The 27,298-nt window shown below is 31.2% G+C and overlaps 2 protein-coding genes across 3 annotated transcripts; one reads left to right on the top strand and one right to left on the bottom strand.

Annotated features, from left to right (window-relative positions):
• Positions 1-3,812: 3,812 nt before the first annotated feature.
• On the bottom strand, positions 3,813-11,669 carry LOC132723623 (EF-hand calcium-binding domain-containing protein 11-like). Of its 2 annotated transcripts, none has more exons than XM_060708383.1 (6): positions 11,377-11,669; positions 9,398-9,493; positions 8,875-8,932; positions 7,559-7,660; positions 5,628-5,718; positions 3,813-4,625 (listed from the first exon to the last, which is right to left on the bottom strand). In XM_060708383.1, exons 1-6 carry the CDS (start codon positions 11,635-11,637, stop codon positions 4,541-4,543), a joined length of 693 nt encoding a protein of 230 aa, XP_060564366.1. In that variant the 5' UTR covers positions 11,638-11,669; the 3' UTR covers positions 3,813-4,540. The 2 variants fall into 2 exon arrangements, with proteins under 2 accessions (XP_060564366.1, XP_060564367.1); XM_060708384.1 differs by having other exon boundaries at positions 11,482-11,667.
• Positions 11,670-11,711: 42 nt separating this feature from the next.
• Positions 11,712-27,165, top strand: LOC132723622 (F-box only protein 11-like). Its single transcript, XM_060708382.1, has 19 exons — positions 11,712-11,908; positions 15,651-15,809; positions 16,062-16,209; positions 16,423-16,552; positions 17,160-17,240; positions 17,858-17,993; positions 18,280-18,386; positions 19,000-19,111; positions 19,675-19,778; positions 20,157-20,294; positions 20,621-20,838; positions 21,298-21,383; positions 21,686-21,780; positions 21,973-22,095; positions 22,418-22,503; positions 22,771-22,991; positions 23,334-23,552; positions 23,836-23,944; positions 24,572-27,165. Exons 1-19 carry the CDS (start codon positions 11,812-11,814, stop codon positions 24,798-24,800), a joined length of 2,598 nt encoding a protein of 865 aa, XP_060564365.1. The 5' UTR covers positions 11,712-11,811; the 3' UTR covers positions 24,801-27,165.
• The last annotated feature ends 133 nt before the right edge of the window (positions 27,166-27,298 follow it).

Below are 27,298 nucleotides of genomic sequence, written 5' to 3' on the forward strand. Positions count from 1 at the left end.
CGGGTAACAGTAAAAATATCATCCCGAGGAAAATACTGTTACCCGAGGCGTAGCTGAGAGTAACAGTATTTTTACGAGGGATGATATTTTTACTGTTACTCACAAACCTATGTGTTATTTATTTTATTACCCTGAACAAAAACTACTGTTATGATCTGAAATTATCAACTAAATATAACTGTAACAAAAATAAACCAAGAGTAACAATAACTAAACTGCCCTTACCTTTTAACTGTTTAAGTTTTAAGTGAACTTTAAGCCTACTTGAGAAGTTTTCTTTTTCTTTTACTCTTTAAGCAAGTGATGATATCTACCAGTCATAAACATACCAATAAGCTGTGTTTTATTTAGAAAACAAAACACTAACCCATTTATAAGGTTGTGATCTGTGAAATCTGATTCTTCTGTATCCAGAATATTCTTCGCATGGTTTTTCACAAAGTGCATTTACAAATTAACGATGATATTCTACAGATGTCTTATCTGTAACGTTTCACTGGTTAAATTGTTAAATAATCCTTTGTTGCATGCTTTAATCATCTACACACAAAATCATTCACATTACAATAACTTTAATATTTAAAATAAGCACCATGCCTGACCTTGTAGGTTGTAAATGAATCATGAAAATGGATTTCCAGAAACTTATTTATAAACAATATCTTCATAAACTGTGAATAAATTTAGAAAACATATTTATCCCTTTTATTCATTAAGGTTTGTACTGTAAATACTGCAAGTTCATGTTACTTCTTGCTGTGCAGGATATTGTTGATTGTGGAAGCTGAGCTTCCGTTAGCATTGTTCCACTACATACGTGAATTCAGTGTGTGCGGGTAGGGGTGTATATCAGATATCTAATTCTTGTATTCTAGTTTGACTTCAATAAAACGTATACGTTTTGTTCTCGGATAAGATTGTAGCACACACATAGCCCCCCCCCCCTGATATTTTTCAGATATTTAAACTGTTTAAACCAAGATCAATAAGAGTTGATCAGCTAACAGTCGTGTAACAAGCTAAATAACTTCTCTAGACATTGTCTTTATTTAAGATGATTTACTTTATACATCTATGTAAAGTAAGTGGCCTCCGAGGCAGGACAATTATTTATATAACCTTTGCAGAGGTCTGTTATGTCATACTATATGCCTAATATCAAAGCGCTAGGCAATGACGTTTTAAATGTTTTCAACAGAAGTTTTATGCAATTAAGTGACCCCATCCCCAGGACTAGACTAATTTTGACCCCTGGGCATGATATAATACACAAATTTTGTAGAAGACTATAAGGCGATGCTTCGATCATGCTAAATATCTATACTCTGAAATTTCCGAGGGCTTTAAGTCATATTAACTTTTTCAATCTTGGATAATTAAGTGATCGGCAGGGCGTACAGTTATCTAATTTGCTTTTGTTGAGGCAAACATGGCAATGTTACATGTAAATTATCTAAGTCCTGGGTATTTGATTTCATACATGAAGCCTGCATTTTCCTACAAAAAGTAAGTTATCACCAAGAAGGTGATACCATTTTTAACAACACAGCCATGATTTCTATAACTTTTTGATAGGAACCACAATGTTATGTTACAAGCAAAATATCTGACCTGCAGGCATTATACATTTGTCACATTATATACTATCATTTTTCGAGATTCCATTCCATCTTTAGTTCTTTTTACACATTTATGCATCTTACTGACTAGAAACCTTTATATACTTTTATAATGGGTCACTAAGGATCTGCGAAGTCGAGTCAAAATCCATCAATGACCATGCGGTTAAAAAAAAGATTTTGTTAAAAGAAATTGTGAGCAACTAGTGACAAACTGCCATCACAAAATGTTGAAATGCATAGATATTACATTTGGATTATATATTTTCATTTTTTTTAAACACATTTACAAACGAAATTATGTATCAAATTCTAAAAGCTGTTTATAAACGGTATACTTTACATGTAACTGACAATAGTACATGTATATATATATATATATAAGAATAGGTCTTAGAAGATCTGTAAGGGACATCAAAATGTAACAAGAGGGCCATGATGGCCCTGAGGTCGCTCACCTGTATATAGCCCCCCCCCCCCCGGGCCAATTTTTACCCAAGGGCTTTTATTTGAACAGACTTGGTAGACACCCATAAGAAGATGTTTCATGCTAAACATCTAAGTTCTAGCTCATTGGGTTTTTTAAAAGAAGATTTTTTAAGTTTTTACTATACACATATAGTTAAAAACAATGACACCCCTGGGGCAGGGCCAGTTTTGACCCCCGGGCTTTTATTTGAACAAACTTTGTAGATATTTACTTAAAGATGTTTCATGTATAATATCTAAACTCAAGCTATTTGGGTTTTTTCAAAGAAGATTTTTAAGTTTTTGCTATATACATATAAGGAAAATCAATGACCCCCGGGGCGGGGCCAGTTTTGACCCCAGGGCTTTTATTTGAACATACTTGGTAGACACCCATTAGAACATGTTTCATGCTAAATATCTTAGCTCTAGCTCTTTGAGTTCTTTAAAAGAAGATTTTTTAAGTTTTTACTATATGCATATAGGGAAAATCAATGACCCCCTGGGGCGGGGCCAATTTTGACCCCAGGGCTTTTATTTGAACAAACTTGGTAGACACTCATTAGAAGATGTTTCATGCTAAATATCTTAGCTCTAGCTCTTTGGGTTCTTTAAAAGAAGATTTTTTAAATTTTTACTTTATGCATATAGGGAAAATCTATGACCCCCTGGGGCAGGGCCAATTTTGACCTCAGGGCTTTTATTTGAACAAACTTGGTAGACACTCATTAGAAGATGTTTCATGCTAAATATCTTAGCTCTAGCTCTTACGGTTCTTTAAAAGAAGATTTTTTAAGTTTTTACTATATGCATATAGGGAAAATCAATGACCCCCTGGGGCGGGGCCAATTTTGACCCCAGGGATTTTATTTGAACAAACTTGGTAGACATTCACTAGAAGATGTTTCATGCCAAATATCTAAGCTCTAGCTTTTACAGTTCTTTAAAAGAAGATTTTTTAAGTTTTGACTATATGCATATAGGGAAAATCAATGACCCCCGGGCTGGGGCCAATTTTGACCCCAGGGCTTTTATTTGAACATACTTGGTAGACACTCACTAGAAGATGTTTCATGCCAAATATCTAAGCTCTAGCTCTTTGGGTTCTTTAAAAGAAGATTTTTTAAGTTTTTACTATATGCATATAGGGAAAATCAATGACCCCCTGGGGCGGGGCCAATTTTGACCCTAGGGCTTTTATTTGAACAAACTTGGTAGACACTCATTAGAAGATGTTTCATGCCAAATATCTAAGCTCTAGCTCTTACGGTTCTTTAAAAGAAGATATTTAAAGATTTTTCTTTCGGTTGCCATGGCAACCAGAGTTCTGCATGAAATGGAATTCTTTGAACAATCTTTATAGAGCTTCATACAAAGAGTATTCCTGCCAAGTTTCATTAACATTGGCCTTGCGGTATCATAGAAGATGTCCTTAGAATATTTAAAATGTGGACGGACGACAGACGACGGACGCCATTTGGTTGGCCATCCTAAAAGCTCACCTGCACTTTGTGCAAGGTGAGCTAAAAATCTGAAATAAAACGTTATGTATTCTTGTCTAGAGATGGGTACGAAAAAGTATTCTGTCACAAAAAGTTATTTTTTAGGCTTCCAACAATTTGAATAATTCTGTGACAGTTATGAGGAGGTGAAGGTTATAAAAAATGTTTCAAGTTTCAAACTAATCCATGAAAAAGTTATACAAAAAACTCAACCAATGATAGATACAGACAAAAATTTAATACATGTAACAAATTATAAATTATTCATTTTAATGTAACAAATAAACTTTATAACAATAAATTATAACAACATTATTTAAGTCAAGAATTCAAATTGATGTGACAATCTAGTGACTACATTTATTTATTTGTACATTTACAAAAATGTGTATACTAGAAATGATTATGGTCTTTACCATCAACTAAGAGCTGTATCCATACAGTTTGACCTAATACAAACATTTTTGCTTGTTCATTTGATTGTTATTATTTAGGTATTGATATGCCCTTAAACTCAAAACATGACAAGCAAAAGACGATAGGGTAGGTATTAATATGTCTAAAATATATATGTTTATGCTAAAATATTAGAATAAACTGACTCCATGAAATATAAACCTAAACACTTGGTCTGGCTATCATTATCAATGATATAATACTTTCATGTGGCACTTATAGCATAGAAGTACATCAGTGCAACACTAATAGTCATACTATTCTCAAAATGCAACATTCTAATACAAATGTGTTTGTAGCCAGTAGCATCTAACATTTAACATGATTCACAAAGTCCATATATTTGTAAAACTAAATATGTCTTTTTCCCATTTCTTGTCATAAGTTTCCCCATTTACTGTCATATGTTTTCCCATTTTCTATCATGCTTTTCCCATTTCCTGTCATGCGTTTTCCCCATTTCCTGTCATACTTTACAACTATAGAAATTCCTCTTCAGATATGGTCATCTGTGTTGTACTTCATCAAAAATTCAAAATCTTTATAACTAACTCTGCCATCCCCATCTTGATCTATTTCTCTAAAATATATAATTAACCATTTAGTTTCAAATGAATATCATCACCCTGTGAATTCGACATTTGATAAAATACTGTGAATATATAAGTATTATCAGTTCTGTAAAACTTTAAAAAACAAGCAAAATATATAATACTGAGTACAATAATTAAGAATTGAACAAGATATGAAAACCAAAATCTAATTAAATTTGAACAAGGCATCTGAAGGACAGCTACAGTTGTAAATCCCCTTCCCCAGCAGGCATGACTGTGTACTGTGTTCTTGACCTTTAACCAACCATGACATTGATGTTGTGCCATGCATATCATAAGCAAATAGTTCATGATGGTTATTATTTGTGCCAAATTATTTAAAATCTTCAATAAAGTCAAAAAATTATTGAGAACATATAACCTTGACCCTGGGGGTAGCAACCTGGATGTTATGCTCTGTAGGTTGTGTCATGGTGGGCATCATTTGTTCCAAGTGTTTTAAAAACCTTTAAATAGTCAATAAGTTATAGAGGGGACATGAAATATAGATGTTTTCACATTGTACCTTTTAAGTGTGACTCTGACCTTGAGGGTAATGACTTGATTGTTGTGCTCTGCACATGATATCCTAATGGTGATCATTTCTGCCAAGTTTTCTTAAAAACATTGCAGGGGTTTAAATGTTATGGATTTTTTAACACTTGATCTTTAAATGTGACCTTGACCTTGGGGGTAGCAAATCAATTATTGCGCTCTGAAAATCGTCTTATAATGGTCATCACTTGTGTCAAGTTATTTTTAAAAAAATTTGAGCAGTTTAAAGGAGTGAACACAAAAATGTTACAGACAGACAGATGGACAGAAAGATGTCTGGACAGACAGGGGCCATTCCTTATCATTCTTTCCCCTGTTTGTGGAAGAGGATTAAAAATAGAATTGACAAGATTTACTAAATGACACATCAATCTATAAAATCAAATAAATCAAGTAAATGTAGAATTACATTAATACAATGTGAACATTATTACCTAAATGCTGAATGTACTGTTTGTTCTGGAACATGAGGAGCTACCTTGCTAAATACTTTCTTAACATCGTCCAATGTGAGAAAACCACGACCTATAATATAACATGAAAGATATAATTACCTTATTTTCCAAATTTAAAAACATAATTTCTTTTGGAAACATAAAAGTAGGGTTCAATTTTTACTGGGGGGACCAGTGACCTTCTTTGGGGAAAAATGTTAATTCACCTTCTTTCATCTTTAAAAGTTAAGTTCATAAGGGGGGAAAGTTGTTCATAAACAGTAGACATTCTTATTTGTTTCCATTTTCCTCTTTGTATTGATTTAACAAGTTAAGTTGAATTTAAAAAAGATATTTTAAAAATATTCAAAACTTTTAAATATGGAGATTATTAATATAGTTTAAACCCCCAATGTCTTGCAAACTGAAAAAAAAAAAAGGGCTAGTTTATTGATTCAAACAAAGGAAAAATTTTACAGTCAACCCATGTGAATATTAAGAAAGAAATGATTTGTTTAGTTTTCAGTGTAAAGATCAGAATATATTTCACCTAGTGAGCACCAAAAGGTATATTTCACAAGTGAAATATGAACTTTTGGTGTTCACAAGGTGTAATATATTTCGATCTTACACTAAACTAAACAAATTTTCTTTTTATTATTATTTTAAAAAGACATTAAACCTAATACTGAATGAAAAGCACGCCAAATAATAATACAATGTGACGTCATTTACGACGTCACGTCATTAAGTTGGTTCCCAGTACTGTGCACGATAGAATTTCACTGAAACAACGTAAAGGGCTTAAATTTAAAACAGTGAAATTATCAAATTGATAATTTCACTGTTTAAAACAGTGAAATTATCAGTTTTATATCACTGATATATTTCTATATACCACCGAAAAGCATGTAATAAACATTGACAATTTCTGAATAAAGATACTAAAAAATCTGGAAACAAAGTGATCCCTCAGGAAAAGGCAATAATTTCCACAAACAAAAAAAATTACATGAAAATTGCCAGGACTCGGATTTTGGATTGAGTCTTGTATTATTGGAGGGATAATGAATAAAGTGCCAACACCCCCTCACGCCCCCTAGCCCAATTTATCATAGGGATTGGTTAAAATCCCAATTGGTAAACAAGGATCCCTGCTATTCTCCATTTGTTAACCTGTATTTGGAATTAATTTAATCCAAATTAAAAACATGATGATGTAGTTATTTCAAAGGATGGTCCTAAAAATCTTACCAGTGGACCTCCCATTTAGAGTCCAAAAGATGTGTGTAAAATTAACTTATAAAATACCCTCAAGAAACGTTTTGTTGTACCAAAAATCATAAGGGAAACCCAAAACAAATCCAAAATTAGGGAAAGCCCCAACTTTTTCTTTGGATTGGTTGACTTAAAAAAAAAATCAGTGTTGGTTTCTTGAAAAATGTCTTTTTTTTTTCCTGGTTGTTGGTGAATTCCAGTACAATTCCAAATATTTACCCATTTTAAATTTTTCAGGAAAAAATTTACCTTAAAGGGGAAAAACTCTTATAAGTTCCAAAGGGGAACTAAAAAAATAAAAAGTTTCCATTTTTCTACATAGATCAATTGAGGCCACTTGTAAAAAACAAGAAAAGATATTGGCAAATTAAGGTTAACGTTAAGGAAATTATACTCAGAAATTATAATGGAGGGAAATCATAATTTTTTGTTGCATTCTTTGTGTCCAAATTTAAGGTTAAAAAAGCTTTTTCAAGTTTTGTTATTTTCCACAATTAGAATAATCATTCTGAAAAAAATGGAGTGAGCAAGTGCAAACACGTTATTTATCTAGACCTACATCAACTAGAAAAAACTATTTCAAATTCTCTCATGTCAAAAAAACCTCAGCAGAGTCCCTTTAATATGAAATGTAAAATTTTAAATGAACCTACACTGAACATCAAAAGCCATGAATGTGTGACGAATATCTTCATCTTCATCTTGAGATACTAGCTTCTCACACATACTTGACACAAATTTCTCCAGTGTCATACCTATAATGATACAAAACAAATCAAACCAAATTACCACTCGCTACTACAAGATACATTCATATTATGTCACATTATTATAGAACCTATCAAGTTTTCAAACTGTGCATTACCAAGCACCTTGGATCATATTGAACTGGTAAATCTAAGTTGATTTTTACAAATGAGAGATCAGGAATGTAAAAATTTCTTTTTATCACTAATCAATTTTCCCTACAAAATGTGATGTTCTTGTGGAAATTGATAATTCGCCCCAAAATGACTCGCCCCACTTTAGTGACAAACTGCCCCAGATCATTGATAAATCGCCCCATTCCAAAATAATTATCTAAAATTTCCTTTAAATCATCAAAATTTAGAAATGGTAAGATTAAATGTTTGTTTTGTGTATATTTGTGAAAGAAAATGTTCTCTGTATCAATATTTATGAACAGAAATTTTTCATTTTAACTGTAGGGTAATCTATATTAAAGCTACATGCCTCCAGATGAGTCAAAATATTTCAATAAAATCAAACTTGAGAAAAATGTACTAATGTATAAGGAAAAGTAAAAAGTTCTAAGATTCAAGTAATATTTTTTCATATTATGTGCGATAAATTACTGATATTTCAGTACTTACAACTATATTTCTACCGCGTTATTAACACAGTAAAGGCTATTAATGCATATTTTGACCACTTTTTGGTAATTTACGTGGTTTGTAAGAGCCATTGTTAATGTGTAAATTGCTTGCTTCTGGTTACTTTACAATATTACACATTCAAATACATTTCAAAACTTTCATGAAAATTAGCATGAATCTGGAGGCGTATTGCTTTAATAAAATGATTCACCCCAGATCAGTGATAATCGGTCCCACTTCTATTATCATCATGGCACCATGTTCTTAATAATTTTCCTTCAAGAATGTTTAACTTAGTTATATATTCTTTGTATTTGCTGAAAAAAATAAATGTTTCCAGTTTGTGGCATTCATTGAAATACTACATCTAATTTTTAGATTAAGGCCTACAGTTACTTTATAATATAAATTTCTAGTTTTAGAACACAAGATAATTTTTATATCACCTCTCAAGAACAAATTAAGCAATTTTAATCTACATGTTACTTAATAATATAAATATAATAATTATAAAATATACAAATAAAATTAGTTATTTGTTAGTTCTGTGTTTTGGAGTTTGGATAAAAAAAAAATTTGAAATAAAAACTAACCTTTTGTAAGATTATCTATATCTTCACCATGTGTCTGTAATAAATGGTTGATTTCAAACTGTAACAAAAATTTGTTAATTCTACATACATGTACATTTTAAAACATGTGCAAATAGACAACAATGAAACCATGCAGAGATCATTGATACAATATATTATGCAGAAATTGTATACAAAAATTTTGACAGAATTAAACTGTGACCAGCTATGTTGAAATACTTTAGTGTTTCAACTACTTATGATTTGTCTTGTACTATAAAAGATTCATGACTGAGAAATATAATTACAGACTGGTTCTATATTTTGTTGATCCCAACATCTGTCCAGTATTTAATGTTTCTTAATTACAGGTATATGTGGCAGATAATTTGAAAGAATATCATAAATTATCATCTGAATAATTTATCTTAGAAATTAAAATAGTTTCCATATGTACAAAGAAATCTTACCAACCATGTCCATGCAGCATTGACTCACTGTGTAATTTCAACTTCACACAAGTTCTATATTTACAATAACTTACTTTTGTAGGCTTATAACCCAACAGTTCAACGATGGCAACTTTCAGGTCACTTCTAGATAAATATCCCTTCTGTCCTTCATCAGCCTCATGAAAAACCTGAAATTTATAATTATGTACAATGTGAAAACTTTATATTTAATTAATTGACTGTGCTATTTCTACATAAAAAAACATCCCAACATAAGTCAAATGATAAGATTATCCTCCTTGGTTGTCATCCAAGTAAAGCAGAGAAATCCTACACAGCCTTGTAGGATTGAACCTCGTACCTCTTGATTACTAGGCCATTTACACTCAAAAATATTACGCAACAGCAAGACTGTTGGAAATGGCATTTACCTATAGATGCAATTACAACATAACAGTAACTATTGGCAATCTCTCAGACAAAATTAATTATGCAATTGACCGGAGGATATATTTACCAGAAAACCTTTTGTGTCACATTTAGTCTCAAAAATATTACAAAAATAATAACCAAATATTGACAGATTGTTTCAGGCCTAATGATAAATTGATTTAGAATGGATAATAATTTCTAATTTATTAGTAGATAAACTACTAAGGAGCTCCTTTCCAAGACAAATTTACTCAGTATCATGCAGACACTAGAATCTGCCTTTACCCTGACCAAGAGTAATGAAATTGCATTCAGACATGCAGTTTTGTGGCTGACAGAAGATTGTGACTAGCAGACAAGCAGGGATCCAGGCACTAATTGGCAAGGATTAAGTGACCTACATTTATCTTAAGCCAATTTTTAAATTATACTTAAATATACATGCTTGCCATTCTTTAGATAGGTGAAATATCAACAGGTCAGACATCTTGAGGTGGGAGTATGGGGAGGGTTTCAGCTCCTTAACTTCAACCTGAACCTCCCTAATTTTGTTCAAGAGGATGATGAAGTTTTGTAGTCTACATTGTTCACTATGGTAACGATTTTCATTCCAAGATATTGACACAGCTGTAGTCTGACATGATGTAACAGTAACAGGTGGAATAGTGATGTTTGAACTTATTCAACACTATCAGAGAGGTTTTTTGCAAGAACTAAGGCGAGACACTTTTGAGAACAATATTCTAGGTGGGGATGAACAAAGGTGTTCTCAGACATATAGATGTTTGGTTATCCCTTTTCTACAAGGTTTACCATGGTTTGGTTGCTTTTTTTTTTTTTTTTTTGAATGGGTTTTACATCGACACAATATAGGTCATATTGCGAGGTTTCCAGCTTTACTGGTGGAGGAAGACCTCAGGTGCCCTTTCTGTGCATTATTTCAGGAACGAACAGGCACCTGAGTAGAACCACCGACGTTCCGTAATTAGCTAGCTGGATAGCTTCCTCACATGAAAGAATCCAAAGTCCCTGTTGGGATTCGAAACCACAGCGGTGAGGGACAAGTGGTTTGAAGTCAACGACCTTAACCATTCTGCCACGGACGCCCCAACTTTCTATCCCCATAGAAGAATATACATGTAACACTCCTCGCCATGGCCATCCTGCGTGCTATAGGTTATTAAAAGCAACTCCAGACTATTATAAATTCTCCTTCTTCCCTAGTACTGTATGACATTCAGTTCAGTGCAGCCATAGCTAGTGTTGAACTGATGTATGACATTTGTTTTCCCAGACACCCTGCTTTTAACATTTTAATAGTCTTCTTTTATCCTTTTTTTTAAACTTTTCTTGCAATTTTGACTACCTCCGTGTGATTGGTTGACATTATTGGAAGATAGATATCTATCATAGATAGGTGTTGTAGGCTGCAATATTTACATGTTTATTGGCCAAGTCTACAGGAAGTTTTGACATGAATTCCTTATACAGGATATTCTGCTTTTGGGGAAATTATGATTTATTCACCAGTTTGTTGATTTATCAAAAGCATAATTAATCAATTTCACTGTAAAACTTTATTAAAAGATTTCAGACTCTGAGCAGACACAACCTGTTTTCATACAGACAGAATCTCTACCTGCCCTGGTTTCAATTTAGTGACCGTCCTATACTTTGAAATGTTGACCAAATGGTCTAAGAAAGCTCCCATAAACTTGTTATCACTGGATATCTCTTGACTCACTTTAACACATAACGTTTCCTCTTCTTTAGTCACACATCTTTTATATGTTGTGTAACCCAGCGGTCCCAAACTAAACCCCGATCTCACACTCATGTCATAGTATGTCAGTAATGTTTTTATTTGCAAATACACAACAAGCAAACGGTGTCTGCACATGTCTTTCCTTTGGAGGAATTCCTGAAAATCGTGCATTGATTGGTCAAGAAAATCACGTGATGCTGTCAGTTATCCATTCGCGTGACAAATGAAATTTTCAATATGGCCGCCGGAGTTAGACATCGGTAATAACTTGAGTAAATAAATTAGCATTTCAGTTAATTCAAGGCTAAAATGCCTTCTTCAACTGGACGTAATACACGATTGAGTTCTAGGCTAAAACGGAGAAAATCATCTTTGAAGAAAGGGGCACGAAATGCACTGAATTCAGGTAAGAAATTTGTTAAATTTATGTTGGCACTGCTGCGCCTCGAGCAAGGAAACGATCAATAAAAACATAAAACTAAACAAGGCCACGATCAAACAATTACTTTCTGTCTACATATTTTCAACTGACTTTTTCTTACTTTAACATTTTAGGTTGATTATGTTTCTTACTTGTAAGTGATTTGTATTTTTAAGAAAATGTCAACAAAGAATCAACAGTAGGTCAGCAAGGGAGATAATCCTTTTTGTTGCACAGATGTTTTTCAAGTCAAACAGTGACAACTTTACCATCACATAAGGTTATTTGTATAGTGGAAGGTTCATTGCAGTTGATTTAACTTAAAAAAAAGTTATAGTATGATTTTTGGTAAATGAAATGATATCATTATCTGTCATCCAAAGTCACCTAAAGTTCTATTTTTAACCAGAATTCTTGTCTGGCCATTGCATCAAGACAACTCATTTACCTAAGCATACAGTTGGACGTTTGAATGAGGATGAGCATTTTTCAGACTTATCAGAAATGTCCACCTTTGAGAATAATGATAAATACACCCTCATTCTATTAAGTTAAAATATATTGAGGTGCCAGATATTATTATTCTGGGTCAGAATCTCACGTCTTGAGGAAAGATATTGCCCATACATAAAATAGTACAATGTCTCAATGTAGTTAAGAACATTAAATGATTTAGTTGGATTAACCCACATACAAGCACAAAAATTAGGTAATTATTTTTGCAAATCCGGTCAACTCGTCCCCTGGTTAACTCGTCCTCTGGTCAACTCGTCACCTTTTTGGTCAACTCGTCCCCTACTTTTGGTCAACTCGTCCTGAAAAAGTCAACTCGTCCCTAATATGGTCAACTCGTCTCCTACTTTCGATCTATTCGTCACTATTATGTTGTAAATCAATGTCTTTGAATAGTTCTTTATGTAAAATTAATAATGAATTTGATTGATATCGAAATATTAATAAAATAGCGCGTCTTTTTTACGTTAAATTTGAATGATCTTTATCTAAGCGCATGTGCATAGCTTTGATGTTAAACTACAAAGACAGGTAAGTTTGCAAACATTCAATTAATGTTTAATTAATCGGAGTTTTAATTAATGATAATTAAAACTAAAGTTAGGTCCAACTCTTTGATTTTTACCGCCACCCTGAATGGATTAAAGACTGCCGACAGATTAACAGAAATAAGAAGTGCTAAAAACTTTTTATTTTTTTATTTTTTTTTTAATAAAAAATCTGTACAATAATATTTGCAGTGGATATTAAGTGATTGAAAACATAAAATAATTATCAAATATTCAATTGCCATCTAAAAATTAGTAAAGATTAATATTAAATTTCCATAAATAAATCTTTAAATTGATCTCAAAGAGGAGCAGCTGTATAAAACCGAGTTCCAGAATTTCTTGTATAATACAAGTCAACATATTGAATGTATTAATTGTATTTAATCAACATTTTCATATATTTGACCATACACCATTAAAAACAAATTCGACATTTGGAAAATAAAATTTTATAACAACCTTTGGCACGATTTTCACGCGATTTGTATAATTTCAAATTAAAGTTCTTTAAATATATAAATACGTATCCAACCACAGAGGCAAATGTGACGTTAATCCTTTTATCAAATTACTATGTGTTTACTTTAAAAACCAAAGGCACGTGTCATGATATATTTAATAAACAACAATTTATACCATGCATACAACAGTACAGTATCCACTTATAGACGCACCAGCTGTGGGATAGGTACAGGAATGGGGAGCTGTCATAAACGGGACTTCTAAGAGAATTCGGGAACTTATATAAGCCCGAAGAGTCGTAAGATGTCCAAAAAAAAAAAGACAATGAAATATGTGCATGAAAAAAACAGGGAAAGTGAAAGTGAATATTATGACATAATATTGACAAAAAAGACATACTATATGATATTTTATCATTGCATATGAAACATGTTTTTATACATTAAATGTTATTGCTATTGATCGTCTTCGTGCGGTTTTTTTCTGTACGTAATTTAATCAAAATTATGCATATATATACTTATTATTAGATAAAAAATCCAAATATTCGCATACAAAAAGCGTCAAAATATGTCCAATTCAGTAATTTTATAATATATTATTTTAATAGTCTTTAATAATTTATGGAATATATGAAAAACAAATAATAAAAAATATAGGGGACGAGATGGGGACGAGTTGACCAGGGGACGAGTTGTCCAACTCCAAGGGACAAGTTGACCAAAAAGGTGACAAGTTGACCAGAGGACGAGTTGACCAGGGGACGAGTTGACTCTGAATCATTATTTTTTACCATCAGAAAATCTCCCATTAATGTTATTAATAATAATTCAAGATTATCAAAAAAATAACTATCCAGCACCTGTTTGTTACCAAGTGTGACTGGTCTTAGTTAAATTAACTCAAGGAAATAATAATAAACTTTTTAATTTGACAATTACAGTGTTTCTTTTTGTTATATAAGGCCTCCAGCCTAAAATACGGTCAGATTTTCAATTGATCAAAGAGTAACATTATTATAGGAGTATATTTACAAGAAAGTAATATGTTAAGATAAAGGAAATCTCAAATTATACTAATATATAGTATATAATATTAGTATATAGTGTAATGGGAATGGACTTAGAATTCATTTCTGACTTAGGATAATGTTTTCCACCATCAAACACATATTTTGTGAACATTTATTGAGCTGTACTCCTTTGCTATGCACGAAGTAATAAATTTAAAATCTCTGAATGACATTCCTTTTAATTGTATATAAATGTTTAATATGCACAACTTTCAGATGCAGATTTACTACATGCTTGTGCTAATGTTTCATACTAAATGTCATGCATTGCTATACATACATACAGTGCATATTTTGTTGTATACTTGTTCAAATTAATTTAATTATTACAATAGGCAACCTCCATTTTTTTTCCAAATGTAGTTACATTTAGAATAATGAATTAATTTAGTAAACAAACCCCTGCTCAATATTTCATTTGATAGTTTAGAAGAATATATTTGTATTTTTTTTCTCTAATTTAGTAAAGTTTTCTTTTTTTCATTGGCCGTGTACTGTGGTTTTTTTACATGATGGGATGGGATGGGACTGACAATATTTTTTCCAGATAAATGTACCATTTGATGTAGGTTTAGACCACTTATTTTTTCGCAAAATTTCAGATCATTCGCGCACTTTGTTTTCCAGAATAATTATTCAAATTGTAAAAAAATGACCCAAAATGAAAAGCGTTTATCGGTTTAAACACTTTTCACTCAAATCGGGCTGAGAAAAGAATAAAAATACGATTTTCAATTTATTTCAAAGTATATTTGAATAATTTCTTAACTATCTTTGCATATACTTCTGTTTAATAAACTTTAAAGTGCCCCCAGCTAATTTATATAAGAAATTTAAATGTTATGTTTTTAGGCTTTTAAAACTCAGTGAGTCCCTTTAAATATTAATTTATACATTTTTTTTGTACCAGAATTATACATTCTCTGCTATGTAACATTTTGTTATGTTCCCCATATTGTATTGAAAAATGCTTGGGTGAAAATAAAAGATCTGTTCTGTTCCGAGTGTCAGTGTTTTTTTTATTGTTATATTTTGTACGAAGCTTCTGAAATAAAGCATGATCATGTCAAGGATCTATCAATTTAAGTACAAGATTTGACTTGGCATTTAATCTTTGTTCATTTTTCAGGAAACTCTGACTCAAATGATGAAGCCGCTTCAACATCTGGAGAGACAGGAACCCGTGTACAGCAATATAACTTACGTAGAAGGCCTGGAGATTCCAGTAATACAGTTGTTCCAGCCAAAAGAAAGAAAAAGACAAGACAAAGTACACCAATCATTAAAGGTAATGTAGTAAAAATGAATTGATAGTTTGACAATTTCTTTATGATTGTTATCATTTTCAAATACAATACCTGTCTTGAACAGTTTTTGCTTACTACTGTAGAATGTTTCATCATTATTTATAAGGTCAAAGATTTTCCACCAGTTTTTGCATAATGTCCATAAAATTGATGATTTGCTTTATAAATATAAATTAGATCTATGAGCTTAAAGTCTTAATTTATGATAATCATGTTTTACATTATTTTGCTAGGTGAGGCAGTAGGTGGGAAATACTTACAGCAGGATCTTCCAGATGAAGTGCTTCTCAAGATATTCAGTTACCTGCTAGAGTTTGACTTGTGCAGAGCCTCACAAGTCTGTAAACGCTTTAGATCCATTGGAAACGATGCTGAGCTATGGTGAGATGTTGTAATTAATGAAATAAATTAACTAAATAATTTAAACAATATTGTCTGTAATTTTATGCCAGGTTAAGAATATGAATTAAAAAAAATGTAAGTTTAGCTCCCTCTGATATAAAATAAAATATAAGTATTATAATAAGTAAAGTCATTCTGAAATATTACGATGTTTTTGAACCAATCCAGTTAACTATGTGTTTCTACTTCTAGGAAAAAATTGTACCAGGAGCTGTTTGAATATGACATACCCCTTTTTCATCCGGAACCAAAAGTATTTACATTTATAGAAAAGGAAATTAAAGAATATGAAAATCAGTGGAAGGAGAGCTTTAGGCAGCTGGTTTGTATTAAATTGGTTACATCTGTAGTAAAAACAAATTTAATATTATTACAATCCCTGTTCTCTTAAAAAAAAATGCCACATAAAATATAGATAACCTAGTAGTTTAGCTGTTGTATTAAAAGTTAAAGGGACTCCAATGAGGTTTTTTTGACACGACAGGGATTGGAAATAATTTTTCGAGATCAATGTTCCATTTGCTGTAGGTCTAGACCAATGAATTGTTAAATAATTTTAAAAAAAGATCAATCACTCACTCTGTCTTTCCAGAATAATCATTCTTATTGTGAAAAATGACCCAAAAAAAAGCTTTCATCTTTTTCACTATACTTGGGCTAAGAATAGTATAAAAAAATTATTTTCAATTTATTTCCAAGTATATTTCTAAATTATCTTTTGCATATATTTCTGTTTTAATGGCCCCCTATCTTATCTACATAAATTCAATTTTTTTGTTTTTAGGCCGGTGGACCTCATTGGAGTACCTATACAGGAGTTGATTTAGATAGCTCACAAGAAGATAACTGTACCATGTACTTTTTCTGTACCCTGTAACAGTTACATGTGTTATGATTGTTTGAAACATGATATATGTTTATATTTTCAGTACCAAGGTGTTCATGTGCGACCTGGATTCTATGATTTATATTCATACAGAGGGAAAAGATTAAGAAGTAGAGATCTTGTTGTAAGTGTAAATTGACTCAATCAAGCATTGTATTACTTTAAAAATTGTCCATGTAAATCATTAGGCAAAGTCTGCACTATAAATCACCAGCTTAGTGCAGTAATGGGCTAACTCCTATTAAATTTATTGCGGGTAGAAGTTACTGATACATATCAGTTTTAAACCCGATTTACAAGATACGTTCTTCTTTTATGTCACATTTTATAGACACTATTTTGTATGAAATTTTGTGCAGCGATACTGCGCAACTATTCTACCAACAACCAACTGTTCTACTTGCCACCAGTCAACAGATGTGTTTATATAAGATTCTAATTTAAATCCATGTTAAAAATCACACATTACAACAGTTAAAAAATTACAGTAAGATAAAAGTGCAAATACTTTACTAAGATGGTATTTCGCAAGCAAGACAGGAATTAATCATCTATAGTTCCATATTAGATGCATGAATCTATAGTGAAAGTTTATCTTTTTGATGACATTTAATTTCAAAAATGCTCAAACAGCCATGTTTGGGAATCCAGATGGTAGCTTTAAAAATATTCATTACAAGAGAAAAAGACTTCTAAACTGTTACACTACTAGTATATTGAATTATTGATGTTATTTTACAGTGTTTTGACACGATAGAACAGGCATACACATTTGTTGATACAGAGGATATTGATGATGCCATTATTTTTGTCCACTCTGGAATCTATGTCGGGGAATTTCTACTTATTGACCTCAACGTCTCAATTCTTGGCGCTGGTAAGTCAAACAAATTTCATGTGTCTAACCTAATATAAATAAAATCATAAAACTGTTGTATATTTTAATTATTTTATAGTGTATTGTTAAAATATTTGTATATTATGAACAATGAACAATAGTATCTTACAATATAACTCAACAAAGCTGTATTCTAGATTAGCCTATCTAGCAAGCAAAGAATACTGCATACTGGTTTGAAAGTCTTACATTTGCTTACTCATAATCAGGACTGTTATTTATAGGCATATGTAGATATAAATATTAGAGTATTTTTTGTTTAAAGCACCAGGAAATGTTATGGATCATGTAATCATTGAGAGAGAAAGTGAGTCAACAATTGTGTTTGTTGAGGGAGCTAGGGATGCTTACTTAGGATATGTTACATTAAAGGTAATTGTTTTGTTCCACATCTTATGCATTGGATAAAATTATAGGGACTCCACCGAGGTCTTTTTGGGCTTGAAGGGACTTGAAATATTTTTTCAAGATTTGTGTATCATTGGATGAAGGTCTGGACTAATAACTTGTGTAAAAAATTTCAAATCACTATCTCACTCAGTTTTCCAAGAATGCAAAGTGACCAAAAATAAAAAGCATTATAATGCTTATCAAAGAGAAAACTGAGGCTCACCAAGTGCCAGCAGAATCTTTTCATTTGTGTGATCAGATGTATATTGATTGATCAGATGTAATAAATCTCAGCATAAATGAATGTAATAGTAACTTGAATCATATAGATGTAATTCTTAGTAACATAATGGCCAAATGACACCACACCATTTCATAATATTTAAGTGTTGTTAATGGTTAACAATATCCCACATGGATGTCTTTTATAAGAGCTTTATTTCACTTAATGATGTGTAATTTTGTGAGCTTTGTAACATAAGTAAAGCTATCAAATCATTGTTAATGTTATTCTCAAGTACATAGTACTAAGGGGTTTGTATTGTTTGGCATGGAATATTATTTCAATAAATTTGCTTGTTTTGTTTATCTTCAGTTTACACCAGATATAGCCTCATCTGTGCCACATCATAAACATTATGCTCTTGAAGTAACAGAGAATTGTTCTCCTACCATAGATCACTGTAGAATCAAGAGTACTTCAGTTGGTAAGTGTTTTATGTATAAAGATATTCAAATTAGTTAGATTGTAAAAGGATTTAATATTATTATGCACCCACTTAAAAAGTGGGAAGTTTTCTGTAATGAGGAATTCAGTTTGTCAGTCACGTACATCCTGTTATCCTTGTACAATCAATTTCTTGAGAAGGATTATACAATGGTTTATGAAACCTTAGAAGGACATTTTCTAGGTAGATCATCTTGATGATTTGGAAGTAATAAGGTCACAGTGAAGCTGTGTTATAAACCATGTCCAATCAAAACATGAGAAGGGAAAAGATTATTAAATCTGGTAAGGACATTTCCCATGGCCAATAGTAATTTAAAGGTCAAGGTATCAGTGAAACTGTTGTCTTTTGTCTGATCAATTTCCTGTGAAGGAAAAAGTCATGGTTATATCAAAGAAATTTTTGTTAAGTATTTATGTATTGGGAAACTAGTCATGAATAGTATACATTTTCTTCAGGGTACAGAAATATTGACCAATAATTATATTGATGTGTATATATGATAAGAGAAAAAGGTTTAATATTTACTATTATATGTTTAGGTGCTGCTGTATGTGTGTCTGGGTCTGGTGCTGACCCCTTTATACGACATTGCCTCATCAAAGATTGTGAAAATGTTGGTCTCTATGTTACTGATTATGCACAGGTAGGTAGTCACCAGTCTTCAAATTAGACAAAGGAAGAGCGTGAAAATAATGTGTAACTGTTTATATGAATCATGTATTAAAGTAATTCGATCACACACATTTTGTATATTTTCACATAAATTGTAATTAATTTAGTTTTTAAGTTTGATTTTCCACAACAAAAATTTACACTTCAGTATGCATGTATGTATTCCTTTACATAAAAGTTATTTTGAAGAATAACATTAAATGATTTATTGATCTATTTTCTTAAATGTCTTGACCGACAGATTACAAGATAGATTTAAAACACTTAATTTCTGTTCAGATGTTTTATTTAAGTAATTAAGCTTTATTATTTTGAAGAGACCTATGTTTTGAGTATTGTCTTATATCAGGGAACATATGAGGATAATGAGATCAGTGGTAATGCACTAGCTGGTATCTGGGTAAAGAATTATGCTAACCCTATAATGAGGAGAAATCATATCCATCATGGCAGAGATGTTGGCATATTTACCTTCGATTATGGTCAGGTATGCATTGTCTGTAATATACAGAATATCTATATATTATTTGTTAGATTAATTAACCTTTAATCATCTTGTCATAAGACTCTAGAATATTGTCTGTGAAAAAATAAAAGTATGTTATGCATCTTTGTTTGACTGCTATACATGTATTTTGTAAAATGATTTCAATTTTGATGTAAATCAACATGAACTAAGTTCATTTGATATATTTTATTATATCTCACAGTATTCTGTTTTAAAGAAAATGTTTTTGATGTGTTTTAATTAATTAACTTCTAGCACGATATATACCAGTTGATTGAATGTTAATTATTTCTATTATATTTCAGGGTTACTTTGAGAGCTGTGATATACACAATAATCGTATTGCTGGTTTTGAGGTGAAGGCAGGAGCCAATCCTACTGTGATTCACTGTGAAATTCATCATGGTCAGACTGGAGGAATATATGTGCATGAAAATGGACGAGGACAATTTATAGACAATAAAATACATTCAAATAACTTTGCTGGTGTTTGGATAACTTCAAATAGTGATCCTACTATAAGGTAATACAAATGTTGAAACATTGCCGTCATGCTTCTTTGGTGTTTACAGAGACTATTTAAGGTTTCTTGTGAGTATAATATCATACAAATATCTCAATGATTAAATGGCACCAATATTTATCTGTTGGTTCTTTACAAAACTTGCTATAGCCTAAATGGGATGGCTGCCTGAGAGCTAACTATAGAAGCAGAGTCTTGGCAGATTTTAAATTTAAAGCAATAGGAATGAGCTAATGTCATCAATAGCTAGAGTTTGCTAGGTTTGTGGCACTTTTAATTATAAACATGCATTGACTTATAATTATAACACTTGACCTTTATAAATGTGCTTTAAGTAGAGAAATATGCCACTGTGAAGGTAATTGAACTGTAGGCATGAGTGTTCAATTGACTCATTTCTAGATTTTTTTCCTGAAATTATAAAAAATACATATATACGTATATTACATATTATTACAGGAAAAATGAGATTTACAATGGCCATCAAGGTGGTGTGTATATATTTGGTGAGGGAAGAGGTCTTATAGAACACAATAATATTTATGGTAAGTTAATTCATTATAGTTTACAAAATGCCACTCAATATGAAAGTTTATGAAATTTTAGATGTTTTGTTTCTTTTAAAAATTATTAAATAGAAAACAGAAAACCTGGTTTAGTGACAATGTCTGTCACTTGTTTTATTTGTACAAAGAAATCTTAATTGTTTGTTAAATCAAGATCATTCAAATTCAATTTAATTTTGTATTTTTAGTTACCAGTTACCATACTTGTCACATAAAACACTTATTTCAAGCAGGTTAAACAGTTGTATATATAGATATATAATGTAATTAATTAATTACAGGTAATGCCCTGGCTGGTATACAAATACGAACAAACAGCAATCCAATAGTTAGACACAACAAAATCCACCATGGTCAACATGGCGGTATCTACGTGGTATGTGTACCTCTTTAACAAAATATTAATTATGTTCTCATAAAGTTTATTTAAACATGTCTATAAAAAAATATCAATTTTCCTCTTAACCCCCCAGAGGGTTGTATTGATGAAATTAGTTTCCATAATTAAAGTATTAATAATGTTAAAATTGTCAAAGAATAAGATAATAGAGATATTGTTTAATTATAGCATGAGAAAGGTCAAGGTTTGATAGAGGAGAATGAGGTATACTCAAATACACTGGCAGGTGTATGGATCACCACAGGAAGTACACCTGTACTAAGACGCAATAGAATACACAGTGGCAAACAGGTGATTTATTCAGTTAAACTTTCTCCCTCAAATAATATTTGTAAGTCGGGCTTTACTGTAATTTTTACAAATGTAGAAGAAAACTCTCTTTAATGTGCATATTATATTTAGCTGATTGCATTATATTTAGGGTTGTATACTATGTTATGTTTGATAAAGAAATAATTCCGCATTTTCACCATTGCTTATTTTCAATATGATTAAGCATGAAAGGACTGGTACAAACAAAATTCTTTTTGAAACTTGGTTTATTAAGAAGAGTTTAGTTCAATTAAGATATTTTTTTTTAATAAAGAACCTGCTTGTTTATTGTTGTTTCCAGGTTGGCGTATATTTTTATGACAACGGTCATGGTGTTTTGGAAGATAATGATATATTCAACCACCTATACTCTGGTGTTCAAATTAGGTAAATATATGTACATGGACTATATATTCTTTGTAGAAATTATAAAAAAGCCTTGGTTGTATTAAATGTAGAAATAAAGTTACAGTGCCAGGCATTGATCAATAGATGTCCTTTACAATTTATCCAATATGAACTTGTATAATATGTATTTCAAAATTAATAGTTCAAAATTAAGATGAGGAATAAAAGATAAAATCAGAAACATATAAATTTTCGTCTTATCATATTAGATACATGTATGTGATGATTTCCCTTTTAATTTGTCAGAACTGGAAGTAATCCCTTGATACGAAGGAATAAGATATGGGGAGGACAAAATGGTGGAATATTAGTGTATAATAGTGGCTTAGGAATGATAGAAAACAATGAAATATTTGACAATGCAATGGCAGGGGTATGGATTAAAACAGACAGTAACCCTGTGTTAAGACATAATAAAATTCATGATGGAAGAGATGGTGGAATTTGTATATTTAATGGGGGTAAAGGTATGTATTTTCTACTTGCATTGAAACTTTTGTTAAAAAATAATCAGTGTGATTTGATTTTGTAATAATGTTTTAAGTATATTATCTGTGATAAATTTTCTGTCTTTAAGTCTTATTCAACATAAGAGAAATCATACATTGAGACATTTCAATCAAGCACAGATTTTACATCTGCCTATCAATAAGGAATGCATTATAAATTTACAAGAAGTGAACCACATTTATGAATTTTTTGTGTATGCTTGTTATTTTATAAAATAATCATGCTTTCCTTATATGAAAAAGTATTCTTTGTGCCTTTTAAGTTGTATGGCTTACTTAATTCTATTTTATGTAAAATAGGAATCTTGGAAGAAAATGATATTTTCCGTAATGCACAAGCTGGACTGTTAATTAGTACTCAAAGTAACCCAACTTTGCGACGAAACCGAATATTTGACGGTCAGGCTGCAGGTGTAGAGATTACTAACAATGCAACAGCAAACCTTGAGGGTAACAAAGTGTTTAATAATAAATTTGGAGGCTTGTGTCTTGCCAGTGGAGTAAATCCAATCATGAAAGGTAAGCTATGACATACATGGAAGTGTATCAGAGAGGAAGACAAATTATTTATGCTTGAAAAATAAGCATTGTTTCCCTTCTGTTTTAATTCCAATATTATATTTTAATGTCAATTAAATAATAAATAGAAGTCACATTAAATTGTATTGCATAATTTTTGCATGTATAATTTAAAAAGATATAATGAAAATAGTGGTGCTTTGGAATTGCTACATTTACCAATACTCTAAAAATATATTCTAAACATATTGTGAGTTAGATGTATACTTGTTTAATATTTCAGATAATCAAATCTATGGCAACCATAACATGGTACAGAAAGCAGTGTCGTCTGGTCAGTGCCTATACAAAATCTCCAGCTATACAAGCTTTCCAATGCATGATTTCTACAGGTAAATTTTCTTGACTAATTTTCAAGTGAACTCCTTTTCACAAGTTTTTTCAATAGCATTAAATGTATTGGTCTCTTTAAAGAATTGCAACTCACGTAAAGTTGGTTTTCAAAGAGTATCCGTTGCCATTTGTATGGCTGTATATAAATGGTTGTTTGAAATATAACCCTCATGTAGCTGTACAGGTTTTACATTCAAACAACTATTTTTATATGGAAAATTTTTTATAACCACTATTATATGTGTAAAATAACGTGACAGATTAAGTAACATGGTCCTCAATTACCTTTGTAATTCATGTAATCAGGAACTGAAGCTTGAGCCTCAATTTGTATTCAAAAATGGATAATGTTTGGTCTTATATTTTATATTATAAACACTGTTTTGTACTCCAAACTAAAAGGCTTTTTGTTCCTTCTTGAAATAATGAATATTAATATAGTTGACACTTGCCACTGAATTAACATCAGCTAATTTACCATATGAATTCTATCACACCTGTTTATTTGCTTAAATTAATTGATACACTCTGCAAATTTGCCATATGGAAATAGATTATTAGAAAGTAAGCAAAAGTAAGAATATTAAGCTGTATCACTTATTAACAAAGTAACTTCATCATTACAGATGTAAAACATGCAACACTACTGAAAGAAATGCAATCTGTGTGAACTGTATTAAGACTTGCCATGGAGGTCATGAAGTGGAATTTATCCGACACGATCGTTTCTTCTGTGACTGTGGAGCAGGGACTCTAAATAATGCGTGTAGGTTACAGGGTGAGTCTACACAAGATACAGATACACTGTATGACTCAGCTGCACCCATGGAATCTCACACGTTACGAGTCAACTGATAGTGATAACTGTGTCAGTAGAGAAATATACATCGTGTTGTGGTATTAAACACTTGATGCCCTGTACATAAACTTGGTATCATTTACTGCAGTTGTCTAACTACAGCAGATATAACATTTACTTTTATGTTACATATTGTAACAGAGCTGATATCCGAGCCAGTACAAGGGGGAGAGTTGATCAAAATCCAGTAGTGTCAGAATGAGAAAATGTATAACGTATGCCAAAACATTAAGAAATGGAGGTTTTCTCAGAATGTAAAGTTCTGACGAAATTGATTTGATATTGAGTTTTATTCATGTATCTTAGTTTTGATAGTTAAATGCACTATGATAATATATTCTCTTAGCAAAACACACTGCCATTGGGTCACTGTTGCTTTGGTGACATCAGATACTTCAAAAATAGATATAACAACATTGGTTTCCTATTTATGTGTCACTCATAGTTGACATATATTGTTATGTTATGGTATAAAACACTGCCTTTTCACATTCAGTGCAACTAAAGGCTTGATGCATTTATATACATTTAGCAGAAACACATTTGAAATTAATTTAAATGTTAATCCATAAAGATTTTTACTATAGTTTTATTTGAATTAAATTCCAAGTAAGAATTTTTTGATATTGAGAAAAAAAAGTATTAAAAGATTATCATAGGATTCTAACTCTTATATGAAGCAAGTTTGGTTTATGTAGAATTTTGACTCTTTATCAAGCATTCACTGAATTGGTTCTAGATAAGATCTTTACATTGGTATAAAGATATTTTACTGGTATGTGATTTTGTTTGATGTTTACAGATCAAACTGCTGATACTCTTTATACAAGGGTGAAAAAATGTGCCACTGTAAATTACAAAACATGTAGATACACCTAGTGTTACACACTGCATGACCGCCGTGTAAATACAGACCGTGTACAAAGTGCACACACACATACATATATTTGTAAAGAAATTGTTGTGTATAGATATATGTACAAATGTATTTTAGGACTTTTTTCTCGGTGTTGGTCAAAGAAATATTTGTTAAATTTGTTTCTTTTTTTTTGTATTTTCTTACACTGTAAAGTGCTAAATGAAATCTCTTCTTACAAGTTTAGCATTCAATATTAAAAGGTGATAATGCAATACATTGTATATGTTAACTTTTTGTATTTTTTGCACAAAGTATTAATTAAATGTTGTATAAAAAAAAAGATACTGTAAATATCAATAATAAGTTCATATAGCACAAAATTATTTTATAGAATTTTCTTTTCACTACTTTTTTACAACAGTGTTATTATAGTGAAATGTTCTTTTTTGTTCTCGAAACTAAAATAATGCACAGACAACTCTTCAAAGCAAACTTGTTGATAGAACATATTTTTGCATGACATACTTTTTTTAATCTGTATGATTTTAGAATAATTTCACACTGGAATAAAGATACTCCCATTTTTTTAGGGGGGGGGGGGGGGGGGGGGTCAGCAAATATTTGCTACCAAAAGACCAATATTTCCTTTATTTGCACAATATTGCTATTTCACTAATAATGAAAATTTTCATAAAAAGTCTGGTACTTTTAATATAGTTTACATTTCTAGAATAAACATACAGCTATATGCATTAGTTACACTGTATCAGGAATATTTTTGGATTTTTTTATGCTCCTTGTTATTTGAAAGGGCTAGTGTGAGAATTATAATCACTGGTTTGTTTTTTCTGAAGACAATTTAGACAATTTTGCATTCATAGAACAATATCTTTTATAAATGTGTTTGGTGTATGGACATCTACCAATTGATGGGAAGTCAATGGGATTAAGGTCACTGATGCTAAATATAAATTTCTCTATATTTAGTTTTAATTTATACAATGTATTTTGTATTAAAGCAGCATCAAGGAGTATTCACCAGTGTAGCTGGTATTGTTTTTGCAATTCGAATGTTAAACATGGATAAGAATATGAATATCCTGTGCAGTATAGCAGTTATAGTTAATATGGAGGTAAGAATTTGAGGTGCTCAAATTTTGGAATTACAGTGTTTGAATTATGTATATACAGATAGGCATAAAATCCTGATGTCAATGATTGTATTTATTTGTTGGTAGACATCATTTTTGAAACCAAATATCAGTTTCATCTTGGAACACTATATAGATTACAGCTATGTTCCCAGCTGGTTCTGGCTTAAGGTGCTATATTCATAAATAACCTAGAGCATTACACTCTCAATTACATTATGCTTGTATAATTATGTTTTATCTATAAATTAGCCAAATGCTATTGTCCTATATTATTATTTTAAGGTGCTGTTGTAGTTTCCCCGTTTTCAGTTGATAATTTACCTTGTAACATTTCTACATGTTTCCAATCTTTTCGAACTGAATATCAAAATTAACCATTCAAAACAATTTCATAGATATATAACATTCTGACACAGATTTGATTCCTATCAACATCACTAGCTCTATAATGCTTTCTATTTCACTTCACTATAGTGACATT

The sequence above is a fragment of the Ruditapes philippinarum genome, unplaced genomic scaffold (assembly GCF_026571515.1).
Source record: "Ruditapes philippinarum isolate M1 unplaced genomic scaffold, ASM2657151v2 ctg1207_1_1_1_1, whole genome shotgun sequence".
NCBI lineage: Eukaryota > Metazoa > Mollusca > Bivalvia > Venerida > Veneridae > Ruditapes > Ruditapes philippinarum.

Bases quoted from the DNA above. Each gene is read 5' to 3' on its own strand.
- LOC132723623 (XM_060708383.1), bottom strand. From the start codon at position 11,637: ATGTGCAGACACCGTTTGCTTGTTGTGTATTTGCAAATAAAAACATTA. The intron at 8,933-9,397 runs GTAAGTTATTGT...TTTTTGTTACAG, and splicing joins TGGGTTATAAGCCTACAAAA to TTTGAAATCAACCATTTATT. The intron at 5,719-7,558 runs GTAGGTTCATTT...GTTATATTATAG, and splicing joins CATGGCTTTTGATGTTCAGT to GTCGTGGTTTTCTCACATTG.
- LOC132723622 (XM_060708382.1), top strand. From the start codon at position 11,812: ATGCCTTCTTCAACTGGACGTAATACACGATTGAGTTCTAGGCTAAAA. The intron at 11,909-15,650 runs GTAAGAAATTTG...TTCATTTTTCAG, and splicing joins ACGAAATGCACTGAATTCAG to GAAACTCTGACTCAAATGAT. The intron at 22,096-22,417 runs GTGATTTATTCA...TGTTGTTTCCAG, and splicing joins GAATACACAGTGGCAAACAG to GTTGGCGTATATTTTTATGA.